The 24,383-nt window shown below is 41.8% G+C and overlaps 2 protein-coding genes across 6 annotated transcripts in view; one reads left to right on the top strand and one right to left on the bottom strand.

Annotated features, from left to right (window-relative positions):
- Nucleotides 1–20,929, top strand: part of rnf31 (ring finger protein 31) — a 155,325-nt gene extending 134,396 nt beyond the window's left edge. For 3 of the 4 annotated variants that reach the window (XM_079647943.1, XM_079647942.1, XM_079647941.1), the window contains 6 exons: nucleotides 5,112–5,224; nucleotides 13,186–13,296; nucleotides 18,341–18,389; nucleotides 18,698–18,794; nucleotides 19,093–19,258; nucleotides 20,182–20,929. In XM_079647943.1, the coding sequence (XP_079504069.1) occupies nucleotides 5,112–5,224; nucleotides 13,186–13,296; nucleotides 18,341–18,389; nucleotides 18,698–18,794; nucleotides 19,093–19,258; nucleotides 20,182–20,232 (587 nt within the window). In that variant the 3' untranslated portion in view covers nucleotides 20,233–20,929. Of the gene's footprint in view, nucleotides 1–5,111; nucleotides 5,225–13,185; nucleotides 13,297–18,340; nucleotides 18,390–18,697; nucleotides 18,795–19,092; nucleotides 19,259–20,181 lie in introns of those variants that run through there. The other variant, XM_079647944.1, reaches the window with a different exon arrangement.
- A 219-nt stretch (nucleotides 20,930–21,148) lies between these two features.
- The window catches only part of exoc3 (exocyst complex component 3), a 32,799-nt gene continuing 29,564 nt past the window's right edge, over nucleotides 21,149–24,383 (bottom strand). For both annotated transcript variants that reach the window (XM_079647946.1, XM_079647945.1), the window contains exons 15-16: nucleotides 22,678–22,799; nucleotides 21,149–21,569 (exon numbers count right to left, since the gene is read on the bottom strand). In XM_079647946.1, the coding sequence (XP_079504072.1) occupies nucleotides 21,368–21,569; nucleotides 22,678–22,799 (324 nt within the window). In that variant the 3' untranslated portion in view covers nucleotides 21,149–21,367. The remainder of the gene's footprint in view (nucleotides 21,570–22,677; nucleotides 22,800–24,383) is intronic.

Genomic DNA, 24,383 nt, shown 5'->3' with positions numbered 1-24,383 from the left:
CATAACAGGCATCTTCTTACCGATTGATTTGAGCTCTTGTGTGTCGAATGGCTGCAAGCGTCTCCAGGAAACAGCCGGTTGGTTTTCTCTCCTCGGTCAGCGGGATCACGTCGGGGAACTCACCAGATTGTAAACTGTGTTCGTTATTCTCCCGTCCAGGAGAGAAGCTTTAAAAGGAGACTAAATGGAGTCTCTGTGAAAGTTCAATTGGGTACTTTAATTAAAAAAGGCGCGGGTTGGTCACAAGCATGATATTGTTCAGTCAGACAAACAGCTGTGATCCGCTCCTCGTTAGGGAAGAGAAGAGGTGGATCTCTCCTCCGGTGCTGTTATATATCCTCTGCTGGCTCCTCCCCGCCTGCCGGCTCGCCTCGTCTCCAATGTCCGTTGTTGCATTTAAACAGAGGATTGGTTCTTTTCACATTCAATATATGGTTAACACGCCTTTTCTCCTCATATTCTCTTTCATCACTTTTCATTTAACACATTCTAAACGCTGTAATCAATACTCTAAAAAATACTTCTCGGCTGGTTTGGTTTCCGGTCATTCCGGATGTTGTCACATGCTACTCTCGTCTGTAAACAATAATGTATTCAAATAAACTGTACCTTCATTTAATATTCAGCATGGTAGTATCTCGACATCTATAGTTGTGGTGTTAAATCAGTAGGCTTCGGTTTACACCACTCCATATCATCGCTACTAAATTCACCTCTTTAGGAAATCGTATATTAGCCACATGCTAAATGCTAACCGTAGATCAGGGGTGGGGAACCTCTGGCCTCCGGGCCGTATACGGCCCGCGAGACAATTTGGTACGGCCCTCGAGATAATTTATAAGAACACGCAAAAAAGAAAAACATTTGAGAAATCTAGACCGCAAAAAAATTAAACAAGAGAGTGCCTGTTTTTCCTAGCCAAGGTCAGGGTCCTTGAACACAACACGAGCCTAACTTGTCATCACGTGGTATTATGTCTCGTTTGATAGGGGTGCAGTTCTGACAGAGAGCACCAGATCGCCACTCCGGCAATTCATTAATTGCAGTACCCATAAGGAGCTGTACACATGCCGCAGTTTTTGCGTGTCTGTGTCTTTAGTTGAAAGCCCAGTGGCGATTTGTTCATCTGTCATACTGACCAATAACTTTGTTGTTATTAGCATCTGGTTAGCTAGCTATGCAAACGAATATAAGAAGCTTTTTCTACAACCAGTGAGGTAAAAGCACGTCTTTATATGATCATTATAGTTATAAAAAAAATAGAGAATAAAGTAAACAGGTATAAAATACTATATGACAGTAAAAAAAGTTGTTATTAATAAACAAGAATACAGTTTGAAAAAGGAGCGATTTGTAAAATATCCATATAGAAAAATAAATCTGCTTACAGTTCTGTTTCATATGGGTGTTGAGAGATGTATCCATAGATCTCCTGATGTTGCTCTCAAAGTGCACCAGATTGATGCTTTTAACTTCAACATTAAAAAACAAAATCTTCCCGGGGGAGCATGCCCCGCGGAGGTTAGGTCCCCCACCACTTAAATCATGTCCACATGGATAGGAAACTAAATACATTTGCATTTTGCACACTTCTTGTGTCCATATCTTTCTGTTTTGGTGGTCATGCCACAACCGTGCAAGTGAATACGCGAGTCATGCATTGGTAAGATATCTGGATTAAGAGGTTGTTTTTTCTTTGCACAGCATGAAAGAAAGGTCAAATGAATTGGCTGTGATTTTAGTATTTTTAAGCAGAGGTCAATAATTTGTACGGCCCTCGGAGGATGTTGAAAAAATTGAAATGGCCCTTGAGAGGAAAAAGGTTCCCCACCCCTGCCGTAGATGAAGGATTTTCAGAATAAAAGCTTAACTGCTTGTGCACAAGAATTTCTGGTTTTTCAATATAAAAGAGCATTAAAACTGACGGCATGTTTAAACTACATTTCCCCATTAAAACATTGATTTTAATTCCTAACAAAACACGATGAAAGATTTATTTGAGTTATTAATTTAAACTTTTTGTCTAATAGATGCTGATTTGAAACCGTTGTTACATACAGTTACGGCATTTCCTGTTTCTGCCGGAGAGAGGGGAGGCCGTCCCAAAGCTTCTATTTACTCCCTCCATCTGACAGGAGGGAGCCTCGTTGAGCTGCGAGTGTGGCTACAGACGGAGTTCACTCCGTCACGGAGGGGTAGGGTTGAGGGAGTGGTTTGGGATTGGGCCTAAAAATACGAGAAGTGAGACGCAGCCACAGGAGACCGAGGAGCGAGGAAATAAAAAAATAAGAGAAGTGAGACGCAGCCACAGTCACCCGACAGCGGTCAAGTCTCCTTCCCTCACATGTTGATGCTTTGGTCTTCCTTAACGCAAACCAAAAAACCTGGAAGGGTTATTGAGGAGGACAGCAACAGCGAGTAAAGTGTTGCGCAATGCGCACTGGATTTATGTTGCATTTATGTTCCTAACAGAGTTTTTGCAGTAGATTTGGTGAGTCCAGTGTTGTATATATAAGACTATGGACTACTACGACATTTAGGTTTACCGTTTATTGAACACGTTATTGCGTTATTGCACATGCTGCGATGACAACACAACAACAACCAACTGTATCCGGTTCACACATCCCCAAACTCCCGGTGCCATCTTAAAGGCATAGTCACACCTGATGTGACACATACATAACATACAGTTACTGTTTTTAAATTAATTAGCCATGTAACAGCAGCATGCAACACAAATTAAAATGCTGCTTTGTTACAGTGTTTAACGTAACTGTATGAATTGCAATACAAAATACAGTTTTACACCTCCCTTCGTGTGTCTTTATTATGACGTAACAACTAGTCGACTACTATTTTGAAAAACTTGACGACTAGTAAATATTGGTATAGTTGTGAAAGCCCTAACACACACACACACCCTTTTTTGCAGTATCAGATATTAGCTGCAGTTGTTGAAGGTGTATTTCTGTCACCACATCAAAATAGATTAATAATAATAATAATAATAATAATAATACATCAAATGTATGAAGCGCTTTTCCCGGTGCTCAAACAGGCTTTACAAAAAAATAAAAGAATAAAAAAAGTTGGGGAGAGTGGGGTAAGATGACCCACCCCCTATATTTAGGGAACTGTGCACATCTGTTGTCATGTGACCATACATTCAGGAAGCACCCATCATTTATTTTTGGCTGTGATGGAGAGAAGCACATGGTAAACAAAAAATCAAGCAATGTTTTGCTTGTTAAAGTATATTTTCAACATGTCAGGTACAGTATGTCAAAGCAAATTGATCTAAAAATGTCAGGTCTAAAAATATGTATCATACATGTTGGTTATTTAGCAAGGTGTAAAACCATGTGGATCATTTAACTAAAGATTAGCAGGAATGGCTAATCTAGACTATGTTTTAAACATTGCAAAAACAACAACATTCCGGTACCAAACAACTGGAAAGAGAAGGTTTTGAGCAGCATCTTTCGAAGGGCTTCAGCCTTCAATAGAACTACAGTGATAGAGAGATGAGAGAATACCCACAATTGATAACATGAATAATGATCAATTACTAGCTTATTATTTTATTTTATTTGTTTGTGCACAAGCATTGAAGTTTTTAGATACAGTACCAGTCAGAAGTTTGGACACACCTTCTCATTCAATGTTTTTTGTTTATTTAAATGTTTTTCTACTTTGTAAATTAATACTGAAGACATCAAAACTATGAAAGAACACACATGGAATTATCTAGTGAACAAAAAAGTGTTCAAAAATCCAGAATAGGATTTTTTATTTTAGATTCTTCAAAGTAGCCCCCTTTTGCCTTGATGACAGCTTTGCACACTCTTGGCTTCTCTCAGTCAGCTTCATGAGCTCGTCACCTGGAATGGTTTTCAATTAACACGTGTGCCTTGTCAAGAGTCCATTTGTGGAATGACTTGCCTTCTGAATGTGTTTGAGACCATCAGTTGTGTTGTGCAGAGGTAAGGTTAGTGCACAGTGAAAAGCCCTATTCGACTGCCGTTGTAATCCTTATTATGGCAAGAACCACTCAACTCAGTGAAGAGAAACAACCGTCCATCATCACTTTAAGAAATGAAGGCCAGTCGATCCGGAAAATGTCAAGAACTTTGAAAGTATCCTCAAGTGCAGTCGCAAAAACCATCGAACGCTATGATGAAACTGGCTCTCATGAGGACCCCCCGGGAAAGGAAGACCAAGAGACCCTTCTGCTGCAGAGGATAAATACATCAGAGTTACCAGCCTCAGAAACCGCAAATGAAAGCACCTCAGATTAGAGCCCACATAAATGATCACAGAGCTCAAGGAGCAGACAAAGCTCGGCATGCACTGTTCAGAGGAGACTGCATGAATCAGGCCTTCATGGTCCAATTTCTGCAAATATCCACTACCGAGGATGAACAACAAGAAGAAGAGAATTGTTTGGGCCAAGAAATACAAGGACATCAGACAGTGGAAATCTTTACTTTGGTCTAATGAGTCCAAAGTTGAGATTTTTGGTTCCAACCGCCGTGTCTTTGGGAGACGCAGAGAAGGTGAGCGGATGGTTTCTACATGAGTGGTCTCACCGTGAAGCATGGACGAGGAGGTGTGATGGTGGGGGTGGGGGGGCTTTGCTGGTGATTTATTCAGAATTCAAGGCACACTTAACCAGCATGGCTACCAAAGCATTCTGCAGTAGCCAGCAAAATATAAATCATATTCTGGACACTTTTTTGTTACTAGATAATTCCATATGTGTTCTTTTATAGTTTTGATGTCTCTATTATAAATCTACAATGTAGAAAAAAATAAAATAAATAAAAAACTTCGAATGAGAAGGTATGTATATAATAATATTTAAATATAAAGAAAGTTTCATCGTTCAATACTGACAGAGATTACACTGCTCAGAAAGAGTGTTTATCTCCGGATTGATTCCTGGCAGGTCATTTGAGTGGAATTCAGTAGCTTGTATAACTTGTCAGTAATGCAATGAAATTGTTGATAATAATGAATATGCAAACTGTCTGCTTCTTTATATTTTAAATGTCCAATTATCTACTGACACTATCTTCCTCTCTATTTCTAACCATTCTCCCCCCCAGCCTGTCCTAACTGTCGCTTCCAGTACGCGCTGTCTAAAGGAGGCTGCATGCACTTCTGCTGCTCCCAGTGTCGCTACCAGTTCTGCAGCGGCTGCAACAACCCCTTCCACACTGTGAGTCTGAACCAGCATGTGGTCCTGGTGCTGCTCAGCACATTACTGTTTGTTATTATCCTACAGATTGCTCTATGGAGGGATTCACTTAAAAATGTCAAATGAGATTCAGTCTTCAATTAAAGTTAAAGTCTTAAATACTAGTCAAAACATGCCTTATTCCTTTTTTTAACATTGTAAAAAGTTAAATTTGCACGGTAGGCCATGGCAAGTCTTTGCCATGCTATATGAAGAAATACCCCCCAGTTTTGATATAAATGATGCAGGAATGAGTCCTAAAAACGGGATATAAGTCAGCATTTTAGCACTTCTGGTTGCCTCGTCTCAACGTTTTTTATAATATGTTTTTGTTAAAAGCCTGAAATAATGTCTTTGGTTAACACAAGCACTGTAATCAGTCAAGTTTTTTTCTAAGACATAAAATATGTTACTGAACCCCACTGGTGAATCTCTGAAGCTTCTACTGTATGTGACATTAAAAAAGCGTTTTGCTAATAAGAGGCTAATATATTTTTTCAAGTTTTTAATACTCTTATCCACATATGAGTGGACAAATATGCTTTATGCAAATGTTTATTATCATTTGAACAATGACAAATATTCTCATGAATATTAAACACAAAAACCTCTGAACATCACAAATATTCTCCTCAATTCAATCTGGAACCTCTCTCATACAATAATACAATACAAAGTGTGTGTGTGTGTGTGCGCGTGTGTGTGTGTGTGCGCGTGTGTGTGTGTGTGTGTGTGTGTGTGTGTGTGTGTGTGTGTGTGTGTGTGTGTGTGTGTGTGTGTGTGTGTGTGTGTGTGTGTGTGTGTGTGTGTGTGTGTGTGTGTGTGTGTGTGTGTGTGTGTGTGTGTGTGTGTGTGTGTGTGTGTGTGTGTGTATAAAAAGACACTGTGATGGATCGTTGGAGCTATTTGTAACTCAAGGCATATGCCCGCATATGCTCCCGGTCCTCCCGTTGGCCAGTCAGTGCCTGCCGGTGAGCGTGGAAGTGTAGTCCGCCACAAGTGGAAGGCAGGAGCGGGGCTGTCAGCATCAGCTTGTAGATGGTATTTTAAACTCGATACTCTCTGAAACTACGGGGCGGCCGAGGACAAAAAATACACATGCGTTAATCGCGTTAAAATAATTAGTGGCGTTAAAGATTTTTTGCGTTAACGTGTTATTAACGCGTTAACTTGACAGCCCTAATATATATATATAAATGAGAAGACTAAAAATCATCACCCCTCCTTGAGCTCAGTGATGGTGATGTGAAATCATGTGACCGTGATGTCATTTGCTACATAAAACTTTTCACTTCTGCAGATTGCATTCAATGATTCCAACTTCTGAACACAACGTGTTTTTGCCTCAGTTCTTATTCTCTGCAATATTCTAAAATCCAATGAAAAAATCCATTATGCCATTTGTTGAGGGAGCCCTTGAGATACTAACGTCCTACAAAAGTACATCATCACTTCACCAGTCCATAGCATCAGCTAAGCTAACCTCTCCCCCATTGTTGTTGTTTTAAACAAGCTGTGGCCTCAATGTGCCGTGTAAACAAATCACAGAAGTAGCTGTGAAAGTCAGTCCGAATGAAATGCTTAAAATCCATGGTTTGGTGTGAATGCAGCTTTAGGTTACCATATAGGGCATGGGTGCCCAACCTTTTTTGAACCGAGAGCTACTTTTAAAGTTGCCAGTCTGCCGAGATCTACCAGACCAAACAGAGAGGCGTAGCCATTACTGACAGCCTACTTCCAGGAAAATACACACTTCTACTTGTATAAAACTGACCTTTATACGATTAATACTTCATAAAATACTGCAGATCCTTTATCTTACCTCTGTCTAATCTACACACATACAAGTATTAAACTGAAGTTACACAACAGTGTTGTTGATACAGAGTTGGAGTTTATTCACACGTCACATACTACAGTGGGTAATGTTTTCAAGAAACATTGAACAGTGCTGCCACATATGACACAGGAAAAAAAGAAAAGACTCTGAACCCTTTCTTTGCCATTGTATAAAAATAGTGTTGCTACAAAAGTATAAATTAGGCTTACCAATAAGACAACTCAGATCTGAAGCTACACAGGAATCTGCAGCCAAAGTGCAATAAAAAATACAAAATTAATAGAATCATTTTAGTAGAGTATAAAAAGAAATGCCTTTAAAATAGGATGCAAGCCACACTAGTGTCTTAACCTGAATTGATAATAGACTATAATCAATTTAAACAGAACAGATCTTAATGTTTGCATTCTTATACAATGTTGTACAATAATTATAAAGAATAAGTTCAAACAAACTAAAACTTACAACTGATTAATAACGGTATCTAACTTGAGTTTTTATTATATCAAAAACCTGTTGAAATGCTACTGTTATTTTTACTCTCCCCCAAAAGCGCGTCTGCAGCCTCCAGGAATGCTTCTTTCACAACTTCGCCGTCTTTGAAAGACTTCATGTGTTTCACAAGAACGTGACTGACACGATAAGATGCTATGGTAGCAGCCTTGCTCTTGTTGTTGGGCCTGGTGAAAATGGACTGCTGTGCATTTAGCTGTTATTTCAGGTCCCTCACCTTTTGGGAGCGAAGGGCAGAATTAGGAGGGAATTCCGTCTTGTAGCCTTTGTGCACTGTTTTGAATGGCGCCGCTCCTAAATTACCCTTCTTCGATAAAGCCACGCTCGCATTGCAGATGAGACAGATGGACTTTGAATTGGAATAGATACAAAAATAATCGTCCTCCCACTCGGAGTGAAAATTATATATTTTTTGCTTCTGCCATAATTGCGGTCTTGTGTGTGAGCGGACTGTCACTCCTGTTGAGACGGACAACGTCAGCGAACTATGCCCACTGCCCACAAGCCACGCCCCGACACATGGGGTCACGCTGGCCAATCACAAAGCTTTGATGCGTTCATGTGCATTATTCTGGCAAAGGAACATTATGTTATAGGACATCAAAGAGCATCTTGCAGGTTTTTTTTTTCTTCTACATTTATGCGTAAACTTGCTTGAAAATTACAATTAAAAAAGTGCATTTGCATTAGGTAACGCGAGATACGGCTGATACTTGCGCATTAGTTTCTGTTATGGATCAGTATCAACAATCCTGCCAGTAACGTTACTATATTATCAATGCTACTTTAGTTATAGCCTGATATATGACAGCTAACTTTACAATGTTGTGATGTGACGTTAGCTAACATTCTGTAGCTAACGCCGGTCACTCACCAAGATAGCTGCCCAGTTCTCCACTGGTTCTCCTCACACCACAGCTCAATTTCTCTCCGATGGCCGTTATTTCTTCTAATCCTTGGCTGCTCCTGGTCTCTTGGATGCCTAGCAGGCTCATAATTATAAGGTTGTGGTCCGTCATATGCATTCGAATATTCATGTTCAACTTCTTCTGTGTCTTCTGTGTCGCTCTCTCAAAAGTTGGGCCATTTTCTCATCATGCGCCATTGAGCAACTCTCATAGGAATGAATGAGGCCCCGCCTCCCACGCTGTATCCAGTTCTTATTATACATCCATGGTCGAAACTAGCATTGGGATCAATGTTTATTAATACGTTACACGGCCTCTCTCCCCCTTGTTTCCCCCATGTTACGTCACACGCGGGAGGTCACGTGCCGAGGCTTTTTTATGCGGAAGTGAACATTTCTTACAAAAACTACACCAGATGTCACTGTAGTGTATATTTCTGTATATTTTTTTGAAAATCTAGTGTATTCATCATTTTCCTACACACTTATTCACAGGTGTCTTTAACCTGGAAGTTGCTCTTTAACGATAAAACCGAATATTGTTGTTCTATTTTTAGACACATCTCGCGATCGACTGGAAATCTCCCTGCGATCGACCGATCGATCGCGATCGACTGGTTGGGCACCCCTGATATCGGGGATTAACATCTGACATACCTGAACATTAACATCTGTCAGACCTGAACATTAAAGGTCCCATGTCATGGCCATTTCTACTGATCATAATTCCATTGTTGAGGTATACTAGAATAGATGTACATTGTTCCAAACTCACATTGGTTTCTCATACAGTATCTCTGTATAGTATGTGTATTCACTCTCTGTCCTACACGCCTAGTTGGAGCTCCTGCCCCCCCCCTCCCTATGAGCCCACTGTGCTCTGATGTGTGTTTATGTGTTACAACCAGAAAATGACACCAGTAATGACAATCAGATGAGAATGCTGCGTGGGGTCTGGGTGCCGTGTTAGCGGGACGTCGCGGAGCTCGCTCCCTTTGAGACTCGAGGAGCCGACAGTGTGAGCTGTATTACTGGTTTAGTTTCCTGGTTGCAGCGCGGGGTCTGCGAGGCAGCGAGACACGGTGAAACTCAGCCTGAGCACCCACTTGAGTGTGTGGCGAACTGTGAGTGGAGATCCACGCAGCTGCGGTCTAGAAAAGATAAAGCTGAGTGTGCCGGCGAAACTCCGCCGAGTATCGCGGCTGAGAAAAGATACGGCTGAGTGAGTATTTCTCCACGATCCCAACTCGTCTATTACCAACGTTCAGGGAGCTCTATGCTCGATGCTAAAGGTCCCCCCACTGCGTTTGATAGTGACGCCAAGGGATCCTGTTGTGTGAGGAGATGCACGGATTGGTCCATTTGAACCAATAGGTCCATTTGGATTGTCGTTGTGTCACTTGGTACCGGGAAGAATCTAAAAATCTCCAACGAGGCGTTCTGGGCAACCCGATATCACGGCAAGACGTGAACATGTGACGATTGACCATGCTGGGAGACGTGAAGATGTCACGATTTCGTCCCTTCAAACGTGACATTTACACGGTATTGTTAACCCATGTTAACCAGTGGAGAAATACCCGGAAATGCCAAGCAAATGCTAACCCGACGCAATGATTTATTTTTTAATAGTCACACTTGATTACGCCGATTTTCTTGTTGCCCCAGCTGGTCGACACCTCTTTTAGCAGAAACAAAGGCTACATTAATGTATTAAATCGATGATAATCCATGCATGTGGATGTGGAATTAACGGAGGTGACGTTGTGCGATTGAGTTGGCAGGCAACAGCTTCGGTTCATGTTAATTTACAAACTCTTCAACTACAACTGTAGTTATATTTAAAAACATGTTAGAAGGCCTCACGAAATACTTTAATGCAAATTAAAATTTAAATGTGAAGGAATGTGTGTATAACAAAATACATCCGTCATAAACGAAACCGGAAACTGACGTAGGCAAAATCCTCAGCTCGATGATTGGATGGTTTAGCCGCAACGCATGCTGGGATTTGGTGTTTATGTGATGTGAAATCTGAAAACGTTTTAAAAATAAAATAATACTTTATTCCGAGTGTGCTTGCTTTTCTCTTTCAAAGTCATCATATAACGGCATTGTAATACACGGTTCGGCTGCATTAAATATTACATATCTGCCGTAGTTCTCTATTTATAGAGCCCTGCTGAGAAGACAGGAACAACTGCCGCCAAAACTGAAAACGTGACGTGGATCATAAATATATAAACAATTAAACAACATCTTACATTTCTTTTCATTACATTAAATTGCATTTAGCTGACGCTTTTATCCAAAGCGACTTACAATAAGTGCATTCGACCGGGAAGATACAACCTTGAAGAAAACAGAATCATATAAGTACATCAGGTTTCATAGAGCCAAACATTTCAAGTGCTACTCAACTGCCTTTAGAAAAGCCAGCCCTTTATTAGTATATAAGTGCTTTGTTAGTAATTCAATCGCTCGAAGTGGAGTCTAAAGAGATGAGTTTTCAGCCGTCGCCGGAAGATGTGTAAGCTTTCTGCTGTCCTGATTTCAATGGGGAGCTCATTCCACCATTTTGGATCCAGGATAGCAAACCCACGTGTTTTTGCTGATTTCACACAATACTTCTCCTTGCAGTATCAACACTAATTCGGCTGACTTTTATATTTGATCGAATTGGTAGATAGGCTGTATTTACACCATAACGGTGCAGAGCTGATAGAAAGGGACACCTGGTGGTTAAAGCACGTTATTGAATTGTATTATTTTATTATTAGATATTAATAGGAGGATGTGCAAAACAGACAAACTAATAAGGCTTAATTTAAAGATTAAAGAGTACTTTAGGTTAAGGTCTTCTTTTGAATAAGAAAAAAGCTTTGGGGGTATAGAAGAAGAATATGGAGGGATGAAACCCTCTCTAATGGTCACACATGCAGAGCACACAACACACACAGTGACATTTGTATCTACAGATAAATATTAAGCCTGACAAAGTACTTAACGTCTAATATATTGCTTTCCTGCAATGTTAACTATGTTTAAGCACTAGTTAACATTGTTTATTATTTTTTTATTATTAAACTGATATTATACATATTATACTCTTATAAGATGTATGTAGATAGTATAAGAAATGTGCAGAATGACAGTTTAATGGTGGAGGTATACACACATATTGATAGATTTCTTGTTATGCACTGTTGAGGAACCTGCGACCCAAGTTTTTCATTCATTGCATAACAACACCGTAGTTGTGTATACTATGATATGTCAATAAACCTTAGCTTAGAAAGTCTTGAAATCTTGAAAGGGATGTGCAAACTAGTCATTATACAGTCTTTAATTAACTATTAGTAGAGAATAACGAGTAATGAATATACTTTATAGGGATCCTATTAATATCTAATAATAAAATAATAAAATTCAATAACGTTCTTAAACCACCAGGTGTCCGTTTCTATAAGCTCTGCACCGTTATGGTGTAAATACAGCCTATCTACCAATTGGATGAAATATAAAAGTCAGCCGAATTAGTGTTGATATTGCAAAGAGACGTATTGTGTGAAAAGAAATGTAAGATGTTGTTTAATTGCTTATATATTTATGATCCACGTCACGTTTTCAGTTTTGTCGGCAGTTCTCCTGTTTGTCTAGAAGTTTTCTCAGCAGGGCTCTATAAATAGAGAATTACGGCAGATATGTAATATTTAATGCAGCCGAACCGTGTATTACAATGCCGTTATGTGATGACTTTCAAAAAGAAAAGCAAGCACACTCGGAATAAAGTATTATTTTGTTTTTAGAAAACGTTTTCAGATTTCACATCACATAAACACCAAATCCCAGCATGCATTGCGGCTAAACCATCCAATCATCGAGCCGAGGATCTTGCCTACGTCAGTTTCCGGTTTCGTTTATGACCAATGTATTTTGGTATACACATATTCCTTCATATTTACATTTTAATTTACATTAAAGTATTTCGTGAAGCCTTCTAACATGTTTTTAAATATAACTACAGTTGTAGTTGAAGAGTTTGTAAATTAACATGAACCGAAGCTGTTGCCTGGCAACTCAATCGCACAACATCACGTCCGTTAATTCCACATTCACACACATGGATTAACATTGATTTAATACATTAATGTAGCCTTTTTTTCCGCTAAAAGAGGTGTCGACCAGCTGGGGCAACAAGTAAATCTGCGTAATCGAGTGTGACTATTAAAAAATAAATCATTACGTCGGGGTAGCGTTTGCTTGGCATTTCCGGTTATTTCTCCACTGGTTAACATGGGTTAACAATATTAGTAGTACCGTGTAAATGTCACGTTTGAAGGGACGAAATCGTGACATCTTCACGTCTCCCAGCATGGTAAATCGTCACATGTTTACGTCTTGCCGTGATACCGGGTTGGTTCTGGGGCAGCATAGACAGGTCTTTTCTGTGTTATAGTTTTACTCGCAACAGGGTGTACTTTGAGGACTTGTGACTATGCAGACCGTTTACATGCAGAAAAACGGTTTACACACAATATGTAACCTCAGTAAAATGATTGCACTTTAAACCTAAACATTTTAAAGAGGATAACAACCGGAAAAGCATGACATGGGACTTTTAACATCTGACAAACCTGAGCATTAACATCTGTCAGACCTGAACATGTCCCCTCTCCTCAGACCTGTGCAGTGGACGAGTGCAGTGTGTCTGGATTACATGCCCACCATCCCAGAGACTGCCTCTTCTATCTGAGAGACTGGGAACCTTCCAGACTGCAAACCTTACTGCAGGTACACACACACGCACGCACGCATGCACGCACGCACGCACACACGCACACACACACACACACACACACACACACACACACACACACACACACACACACACACACACACACACACACACACACACACACACACACACACACACACACACACACACACACACACACAATATGTAACCTCAGTAAAATGATTGCACTTTAAACCTAACATTTTAAAGCTCCACACTGTCACATATCACAGGCTGAACCCATACACAGTCTTCATCAAGTTTGCGGATGACACAACCGTGGTGGGTCTCATCAGCAACAACAATGAGACCCACTCTCAATGTGGAGAACTTCGACTTCAGGAGAACCACCATTGACCATCGGTGGTGCTGCTGTGGAGCAGGTGAGCTATACCAAATGCTTGGTGGTGAACATCACTGAGCAGCGCCTCTACTTCGTCCGCAAACTGAAGAGGGCAGGAGCCCCCCCATCATGCTCTCCTTCTACCATCAAGAGCATCCTCAGCAGCTGCATCACCTTGTGGTTCGGAAGCTGCACAGCACCCAACCGCAAGACACTGCAGCGCTTCGTAAACAATGCTGAGAGGATCATCGGTGCCTCACTCCCATCACTCCTGGACATTTATAACACCCGCCTCACCCGCAGAGCACTCTGAATTGTGGCGTGTGGCGCAGTGGATAGAGCGTTGGTGTTCGGATCAAGGGAGCACAGGTTCAAACCCCACTGCAGTCAGAATGTCGTTGTGTCCCTGGGCAAGACACTTCACCCCAAATTGCTCCTGGGATTGTCCACAGGATTGAGTATGTAAGTCGCTTTGGATAAAAGCGTCTAACAAGTAACATGTAATGTAATGAAACGTGGGTGACCCCTTCCATCCCTCCACCTGCCCCTTCACCTTCCTGCCTTCAGGGCGGAGGTTCCGCAGCCTGAGGTCGAGCACAACCAGACTGAAAAACAGCTTCATCCACCAGGCTGTCAGGAGGCTGAACTCTCTCCCATCTCTCTCCCCTCTCTCTCCCATCTCCCCTCTCTCCCCTCCCCTCCCTCCCATCTCTCTCCCCTCCCTCCCATCTTTAGATCGCGAGCGAATGCTACCCGCAGATCCATTCTCACAGCGTTTATCAACCTTTTTCTTACTCAATATCAAGCCACACTTATTGTTTTTACTCCTTTATTTTAATTGAATAATGTAGGACTTTTTTCTGCCGTAGTTCTCTATTTATAGAGCCCTGATGAGAAGACTTCTAGACAAACATGAACAACTGCCGCAGAAACTGAATATGTGACGTGGATCATAAATATATCAGCAACTAAACAAAATCTTTAATTCCTCTTCACAATATAAGTGTCCTTGCAGTATCAATACTAATTCAGCTGACTTTTATATTTGATCCAATCAGTATATTGGTATATTTACACCATAACGGTGCACAGCTGATAGAAAGGGACACCTGGTGGTTAAAGCACGTTATTGAAATGTATTATTTGTATTATTAGATATTAATAGGAGACACAGACAGACAAACTAATAAGGCTTTATTTAAACATTAAAGAATACTTTAGGTTAAGGTCTTATTTTGAATAAGAAAAAAGCTTTGGGGGTATACATATTAAGCCTGACAAAGTACTAATATATTGCTTTCCTGCAATGTTAACCACTGTATGTTTAAGAACTTATTTTAACTGATATTATACATATGTAGTATACTCTTATAAGATGTATGTAGATAGTATAAGAAATGTGCAGAATACGACAGTTTAATGGTGTGGTGGAGGTATACACACATATTGATAGATGTCTTGTAATGCACTGTTGAGGAACCTGCGACCCAAGTTTTTAATCTCCGGCCTTGTCAGGTATTGAACAATCAATAAATAAAGAACACAGAATTATTAAATAAAACACAGAATGTGTGTGATTATACTAAATGATTTACAATTAAACACCACTGCATATTTACAACTGTTACACATGCTGATTTAACGCAACTGTTTTCAACTTGGGATCAATAAAGTATATCTTATCTTAAGATGATCGATGTCTACTGCCAGATTTGCCTCTGAACCTTGACAAGTGCATGTTTCAGGCTTATCAATTAACAACAGGAGGGGTCACAGACATAAGACCAGCTGTTAAATAAAGCTCTTCTGACCTTAGCTGGCATGTGGGTATATATTAATGCTGACCGTTATGGGCACAAGCAATTTTCACCCATGTATTAATTATATGTTTTAAATGTGAGTGTTCCTATCCCCTAAACCTCCAGGGATGTACACAATTTAATACTGGCAACTTCTTATTATGGGAAATATGAAAACGTCTTTTAAAACTACAACTCCCAGTAGAGACGTGCCATAGAAATTAAACATGTTGCGAAACACACAATAGCCAGCATGTGTAGTTCTGGGGACGGGGTGGGGAAGGCGGCGACGGGGTGGACCCGTTCAAATCCAGTTTTGGACAGTCTGCCGCGGTTCCATCCCATTTCAAAGTGCTGTTCGACGCTCGGCGTAACCCTCGGCACACACTCTCCAATCACAGAGCTTGAGGACTATCACAAGGTTTGTTAAGCGAAGCGGAGAGAATACTTACTTCCGGGTGTAAAATTCTCTAAAGCAACTAGGCTACTCCTGTATGAGCTGCTCCGACCCTCGGTCCTGACGGACTCCAACTTGTGTTTATTAATCAAACAAATAAATAAACACAAGGATAATTATGTGTTATTGTTGAGTAAATAACAGTGTGTGGTTTAGAACAGAATACAAAATTAGAAGGAAAAAACGCAGAAACAATACAGATTTCAGTATTCTGAGCCCCTACTCTCCCCATAACTGACAGCAACAAAAGTCCTACATTGTTCAATTAAAAATAAAGAAGTAAAAACAATAAGTGTGGCTTGATATTAAGTTAGAAAAAGGTTGATAAACGCTGTGAGAATGGATCTACGGGTAGCATTCGCTCGCGATCTCAAGTCGTCTACAACATATGTTTAGGGAGCTATATAGAAACCTATGGACATCCCGGAAAGTTGAAAATGTACGCTAAGAGCAACCCCCCCGTGCGTTGGAAAAAGCCGACATAGGGGACTTGACATAAAGTCAACATAGGCCGACCTGGGAGTGAGGATGTGTTGCCCTCTCCCCTCCCTCCCATCTCTTCCCCTCCCTCCCGTCTCTCCCCTTTCTCCCCTCTCTCCCATCTCTTCCCTCTCCCCTCCCTCCCATCTCTCCCCTCTCTCTCCTCCCTCCCATCTTTCTCTCCTCTCTCCCCTCCCTCCCATCTCTCTCCCCCATCTCCCCTCCCTCCCATCTCTCTCCCCTCTCTCCCATCTCTCTCCCCTCCCTCCCCTCCCTCTCCCCTCCCTCCCCTCCCTCCCAATTCTCTCCCCTCCCTCCCATCTCTCCCCTCCCTCCCATCTCTCTCCCCTCTCTCCCCTCCCTCCCATCTCTCTCCCCTCTCTCTCCTCCCTCCCAGTTCTCTCCCCTCCCTTCCATCTCTCCCCTCCCTCCCATCTCTCTCCCCTCTCTCCCCTCCCTCCCATCTCTCTCCCATCCCTCCCCTCTCTTCCCTCCCTCCCATCTCTCTCCCCTCCCTCTCCCCTCTCTCCCCTCCCTCCCATCTCTCTCCCCTCCCTCTCCCCCCTCCCACCTCTCTCCCTTCCCATCTCTCTCCCCTCTCTCTCCCATCTCCCATCTCTCCCCTCTCTCTCCCCTCCCTCCCATCTATCTCCCCTCCCATCTCTCTCCCCTCTCTCCCCTCCTTCCCATCTCTCTCCCCTCCCTCCCATTTCTCTCCCCTCTCTCCCCTCCCTCCCATCTCTTTCCCCTCTCTCCCATATCTCCCCCTCTCTCCCCTCCCTCCCATCTCTCTCCCCTCCCTCCCATCTCTCTCCCCTCCCTCTCCCCTCTCTTCCCTCCCTCCCATCTCTCTCCCCTCCCTCTCCCCCCTCCCACCTCTCTCCCTTCCCATCTCTCTCCCCTCTCTCTCCCATCTCCCATCTCTCCCCTCTCTCTCCCCCCCGCCCCATCTCTCTCCCCTCCCATCTCTCTCCCCTCTCTCCCCTCCTTCCCATCTCTCTCCCCTCCCTCCCATTTCTCTCCCCTCTCCCTCCCATCTCTTTCCCCTCTCTCCCATATCTCCCCCTCTCTCCCCTCCCTCCCATCTCTCTCCTCTCTCTCCCCTCCCTCCCATCTCTCTCCCCTCCCTCCCCTCCCTGCCTCCCCTCTCTCCCATCTCTCTCCTCCCTCTCCCCTCCCTCCCATCTCTCCCCTCTCCTCCCTCTCCCCTCCCTCCCATCTCTCCCCTCTCCCATCTCTCTCCCCTCCCTCCCATCTCTCTCCTCCCTCTCCCCTCCCTCCCATCTCTCCCCTCTCCTCCCTCTCCCCTCCCTCCCATCTCTCCCCTCTCCCCTCCCTCCCCTCTCTCCCATCTCTCTCCCCTCCCTCCCATCTTTCCCCTCTCTCCCCTCCCTCCCATCTCTTTCCCCTCCCTCCCCTCTCCCCTTTCTCCCCTGCCCCCACCTGATTATAACTCCCCCACACACTTAAATCCATTACCAGACACTTTTTTTACGCTGCTATGGACAATCTGCAATAAATACACATTTTATGGACAATCTTGAACCAAAGATATTGAAGTTACTGTTATTTTGTATATATTGATTGTTGTGTTTTTTTTATCTCAATGTGTGCATAATATGTGTAAATGTGTCTGTTGATTGTGTATATAGGATATACATATTTTATACATATTTGTATACTGTATAATTTTACATTCGGGATTGTTGGAAACGTCATTTCGATCTCTCTGTCTGTAAACATAAAACTGAGTAAGATTGACATTAAAGTTGACTTTGACAGTCGCAGGAAGTAGAGAGGGAAAACACATCTTTAAATTTACAGGAAATGAAGAAATTAGATGAGGTAGATTTGGGTACATCAGGTACCTAAATCTTCCTGATCTACCTAAACATGTACCTGGTGTAGATAAACAGAATCTTTTGAGCACAGCTTGTTTTCCTTGTCTTTGTGACTTACAGAATAATGGAGTGGCCTTCAACACTGAGCCCCCCCCTGGAACACAGACAGGTGGGTCAGAGGGATGATCGAACAGAGTCCGGCTTTCTTGGCATTGCTGGTTCAAAAACATAAAACCCCAATCACAGATGATGGTTATCACCACAACCAACTTCCAGTGTTAACTTATTCAGGCTTTGTGCATGTTGCCATAAAAGAAGCCATTTTGCACGTGATTTGATAATAATACCTAAAATGGGCTGATGTTTGCTTCTTTGACAGACATGGATGTGAACTGCAACTTGACTGTTTTCTGTTGCTATTCCCCCCCTCTGCTCTTTGTTCCTCTTTCTTTGTTTGTGACCCTCCTCCTGTCTCAGGTCTGTGTGGAGTGGTAGAGCAGAAGGATGAGGGGGGGCAGCAGCCAGACTCAGACTGTGCAGCTCAGAGTCAGCCTGGACATGCTGGACTCTGCGAGTATGACTTCTTTATTCACTATTTCTTCGTCTTATTCCAACCCGAGCAACATGTTTTATGTGCTGGGTGGTCATCCTTCAGTCAGACCTTTAATCTCTCATGGTTGGATGCTGCGGTACCGTCTGCCAGACGGCAGCAGACAGAACAGTTTGTTGCTAGTATTGGTGCTGGGGGTCATTTTGTACCCCAGAAAAAAGAGGCAGGCTGCAAAAAAGAAAACGGGTGACATCCGAACATGTTATTCTCAGACGAGCAGAAAGCTGCATGCTGTGTCAAACATGTCTTGGTCTGTCTCCAGGAAGCACTACAGGGAGTACCTGGTGAGTCTGATCAACAGCCACTCCATAGACCCCGCCCCCCTCTACAGCTCCAACGAGCTGCTGCTGGCCTGCAGGAGGTACAAGGTGGAGGACCCCCGCAGGGAGGGGGAGGACAGCTTCACCTACTTCAGCCGAGTGCTGCAGGTCAGCGCAATGTGTGTGTGTTTGATCAATATTTGTATTTCAATATTTGTATTTTTTATATTAATAAGATGATACACACGAAATATTGCCAATTACATTTGTCAAAAATCTAGTCAGAATGTCTTTACACTTGATCTTCTATTAACCATTTGTGTGATAGTGTGAGGCATACAGCAGACAAGGTTACTTGTGTGTGTTTAATTAATAAATAACACTTTGGTTGCTTGGTTTAGCCATGCTAGCATCATGGCTCTTGTCAGTCAGTTCCCCATAGTGCCGCACTGGAGTACTGTATCTCTAGCGCCACCATGAGTTCATGTTGCATTTGAGAGAAATGTCTGTTGGGAGGATAGGGATTTCATTATTGGCCAGACCTGTCACCATTAGGGTAAAGTGGTGAGTTTATTTATAAAGCACTATTCAACAACAAGTCTAAGTGCATTTAAATGTATTTAAAAGAAGAGCCATTAGAAGGTAAAGATAATGCAAATAAAACAGAATAAAGTAGAATAATAAAAGTCACAGTGCAGTGTCGGACATGCATAGCTATTTGATTTAAAACGGAGCAGCAAACAAAAAAGTCTTCAGCATTGAAAAAGAAAAAATAGAGTTTATATGGTGAAACTCTAACAGAGGTTTTAAAGACATACAGAGTGAGCCCCCCCCCTCCCCCCTATTAGACACAACTAATAGATGTCTTCTACTGAATTACTTTGATTCTGAGAAATGTGTAAAACATCATTAGAAATGAATGATTCAGAAATGTTCAGCAGTTCATCGTGGTAATAGCTTGTGTTTGTAACATATTATTCGGACTAGATGAAACAAAACCATCCTTATCTATTCCACAAATGTTTTTTTATTCTGTATGTCACACTATTTATTTGTATTCATGTGACACATCCTTTGTGGTCTCTCTGCAGAAACTGATGGATGAAGAACCGCTGGGCGACAAGGTGCCACGCAAGAAATAATGAGTCACTTCCTGTTTCCTGCAGTGATTTGTCCACATTTCAACCTAAAACCCAGCTACAGGAGACAAAATGGTTAAAATGTCCTTGTTGTTTGGATCGTAAAAAACTGATGTCTAAAAAAATGTACTGTTTGTAATGTATTCTTTATTTTATACGCAGCATTTTTGTCCCTGTCATGATCCTGTATATGTGGCTCGTGATCTGATTGATCAGTATTCCAATCGGTTCCTCTGAACTGAATCTTCATTGGAGCTTTTAGCTGTGTATCATTGTGATCTCTCTGTAAGAACTCAACCAGCTTCACAATAGCAGAAAACCTGTAAGCCAAAAATAGCTAACGCACTAATCTCACTCCGTAATTCAATGTCTCAAATTACTTTGTCACACCATGAAATCCTTTACAGCACATTTTTAATTGTTCGGTATTATTCAATACCTCTGTTGTGCATGTTACAACTTGACATTTCAATATTATACGGTAACAATCTTAAAAGATATTAGTAGTATCTACGAAATACTGAATGGATGTAAACTCTTGTTGAATAGGTTTGCTGATGTAAAAACTACAGATTTTAAATACTGCTTTGTTTAATTATTTAAGATTTGTTTGTGTTCAAAATGAGAGTCTGCCAAGTGTAAATCACACACAGTGCATGTGGTGGCCTGTACTGTGCCCAAAATAAATAGTTATAATAGAGCCTTCAAACTGTCACATGTGTTTGACTTTGGCAGTGAAACTCAGATGCATTTAATATGTTTCTAAAGGATAGGATTAACGTTAGCTGTAAGCTTTGGTGACATGTATTTAAGTACATTTACTCAATGACTGTACTACTCACTAGATATCTCTACGATGTCTGGTTCAAAGATTAAAAACAAATGCCTTTTCTGAGCTTCAGACAGTAGGAGGATTCAGTTATAATCTTGAAGATGTCTTTCTTTATTCATTCTCTTTCTTTCATCCAACTCATTATTACAACTACAATTGTATTATTTGCTGAAGCAGAAGTGATCAGGGTGACAATAAAAACATTAAAGGTGGGGAGAGAAGCACAGCAAACAGAATTAAACAATAAAATGAAATGTGCTTATGTTATGGATTCTGAAAGTGGACATAGTGTCACGGTGACTGGCTCTATTTGAGCAGCTTTGCGGTTGCCATGGAGGTCATGGACGTCATGGTGTTGGTGATGGTTGGCACAGCGATGTCTTTGAAGATGGGCTGTGTGACAGCAGAGTAAGTTACTTTGTTCTCGCTCAGAGTCCCGATGATCATCTGCCGCATCTCCCTGCTGGCGTCGCCCCGCACCGCCAGCAACGCCTGGATGTGCTCCTCCCTACGGAAAGCCAGAGGGACAATATTAGAGTCAGTGTTAGAGCACTTAGCTATCAACCTCATATTATTCATGTGTAAAACTCACCCAAGACACTTTTAAAGTAACATGTGTACTGTGTCTACATTTGGATACTATCCCTAGTTCACTGCAGGTTGTGCCCTGTTAACCTCTGTAGTTACTCTGAACCCACACCTGAAGTGATGACTGCCGCTGTATGCTTGGCAGCTAGCTAGCAACGTCTTTGTTTGTGGTAGCAAATCATTACAAGCGGCTAAAAGCTAAATAAACCCGATACAATAACAAGTGGCTTTCTTTTGACACCAGTATAGTTGTATAATTATTCAATTGGAAACAAAAAAAATATTTGGCTCCACCACAATTGCGACTGGTTGTGTAACTTCTGCTAAGTAGCCAAGATGGTGGTGGATGAGTGTGAGTATTGTGCAGCGTTCCATAGTAAAACATTTTGTAATGGAAACTTCTGGAGCATGGAGTCTAAACACAATGATACACGGAAGAGCTGGAGCTTGATGGCACACACTGAAGAGGTTATCGGAAGTTACGGCCAGAGAGTTGAAAAGATATGTGCTGCAGCCACGAGGCAACACAACTCCTGCCTGACCAATTCTGAAGTTCTCTCCCCAGTCCCATGTATTTAGCTGGTTCTGAGAGAATAATCAACATTCTGCATAACAAGATAAAACAGAGAAGCACTATAACACCTATCAGCTGACGCCACCAGGCAGGAATAAGCTGACAAAACATAGAGAGCACAGCAGAGGGCAGTAAAACTGATAAACTAGGTCAAAGTTATGAGCCTCGGAAAATATTTCCTCAACAGTTATGCGTGCACCATCCGATACTGCATTTTGCCATACTGCATCTGGTTCTCTTCCTGCTTGTCCCTTTAAGCCATGGCAGTATTCAAAGGAATGATTCCAAAGAAACAATGTTAATGATTCAGAGTTACCAAACCTCAATCTCAGCAGCAGCACACAGCACTATGCACATATAACACTTTATTATTTTAAACCACCACCAGGAGTAAAACATATTTCTACAAACGACAGCTTTAAGTACCTTTAATTGCGTGTGTGTGTGTGTGTACCTGATGTCGGGGTACTTGGACACCAGCGTGGTGACCTCCAGGAACAGCAGGGTGGGGTCTGTCAGCTTGAAGACCTCGGCGATGGCAGCAATGGCTCCACACAGCCGGTCAGTGTCTTCACCCTGCAGCAACCAGCACAGAGTCAGACAGCTCCCCCCATCTCTGTCCTCCACAGAGTCAGACAGCTCCCCCCATCTCTGTCCTCCACAGAGTCAGACTGCTCCCCCCATCTCTGGATCACACTGGCCCTTTCTCATTCCTATAATTTCCCCTCCTCGACTCCTCGGTCCTCCGGTAGTGACCCGGAAATGGATTTCAGCGCGCCATGTTGAAGGACATCTCATTTCTCTAAATGCACTTCTAGGACCGAGGATTGAGCATCGAGGAGGCTCTCTGGAGGAGCTATAATCGAGGATACACTGATGGGTCCTCCGCGGATTTATTTCCGGCAACAGATGTTGTGACGCACGGCCAGAATTATCTCAGCCAATGAAAGCTCTGCATGCATGCCCTGGATATTATTTTATTAACTGCATGGGGGTTATCCAGTCTCTGATTGTGTTACGTTATTATGAGAGTGCTCTCATACTTATATATATATTTATATACAGTGGGGCAAAAAAGTATTTAGTCAGCCACCAATTGTGCAAGTTCTCCCACTTAAAAAGATGAGAGGCCTGTAATTTTCATCCTAGGTATACCTCAACTATGAGAGACAAAATGAGAAAAAAAAAAAATCCAGAAAATCACATTGTCTGATTTTTAAAGAATTTATTTGCAAGTTATAGTGGAAAATAAGTATTTGGTCAATAACAAAAGTTAATCTCAATACTTTGTTATATATATCCTTTGTTGGCAATGACAGAGGTCGAACGTTTTCTGTAAGTCTTGAAGGATTATTTGAATTATTTGAAGGATTAAAGTAACGTGTTATGGCAGGAAAGTTCAATCTGGTATATTCATTTTAATGTCACCTGATATAGAATGTGTGTTAAACTTGTGATTTCTGCATTGAGTGACTTCTGCCTAGCAGATACCAAGAAGAGGCCCCTAGGGTCTCTCTGTTAATTATCAATAGTCCTTGCAATCAACAGGGGAATTCCCGGATACATTTTCAGATATAAGGCAGTTAAAGTCTTGTAGAATTAATGTTTATCTCCTAGACATCCTGCAGGCCTTGAGACTTGGGTCACCAAGCAGTAAACAAGATAAACGTCCTTTTGAGCTTATCAATCAAATGTATTCATTCCTAGTAAGCTGACTTTGGGGTGAAGGGAAGTTCAGGGAAGCCATTAAGCCACAAGAACAATTAAACTTCTGTTAATCAACCAAAACTCATGACTTTCAGGGGACAGGATATTCGGACCTATAACAAGGGTCACTTCATAGAGAATATGTGTGTGTATTCCTTACTGTGATCATATGTCCTGTATAATCATTTATCAACTATTCCTGTATTGGTGTTTTATTTGATTCCTCTGTTTTTATTCTTTCATATGTGGGTACTGGAGGGCTACAAACATTGTGGAGAAATTAACTTAAACTTGTTTTATTACTCTATATGAAATGGAAGCAGCTTTTATGACAGGGACGAGAGAGCTGGGGGAGGGGACATTCTTCTTAAGATTTTCAGCATTTCAATTATCAGGGAAATCTACTTGTTTTAAATAGATGTGTGTGGTTAATTACTTTGTATTAATAATAAC

Source organism: Notothenia rossii (assembly GCF_949606895.1).
Source record: "Notothenia rossii genome assembly, chromosome: 9".
Lineage (NCBI taxonomy): Eukaryota > Metazoa > Chordata > Actinopteri > Perciformes > Nototheniidae > Notothenia > Notothenia rossii.
Note: the sequence above shows the minus strand (reverse complement) of the source record. Positions and strands in the feature narration are given on the sequence as shown.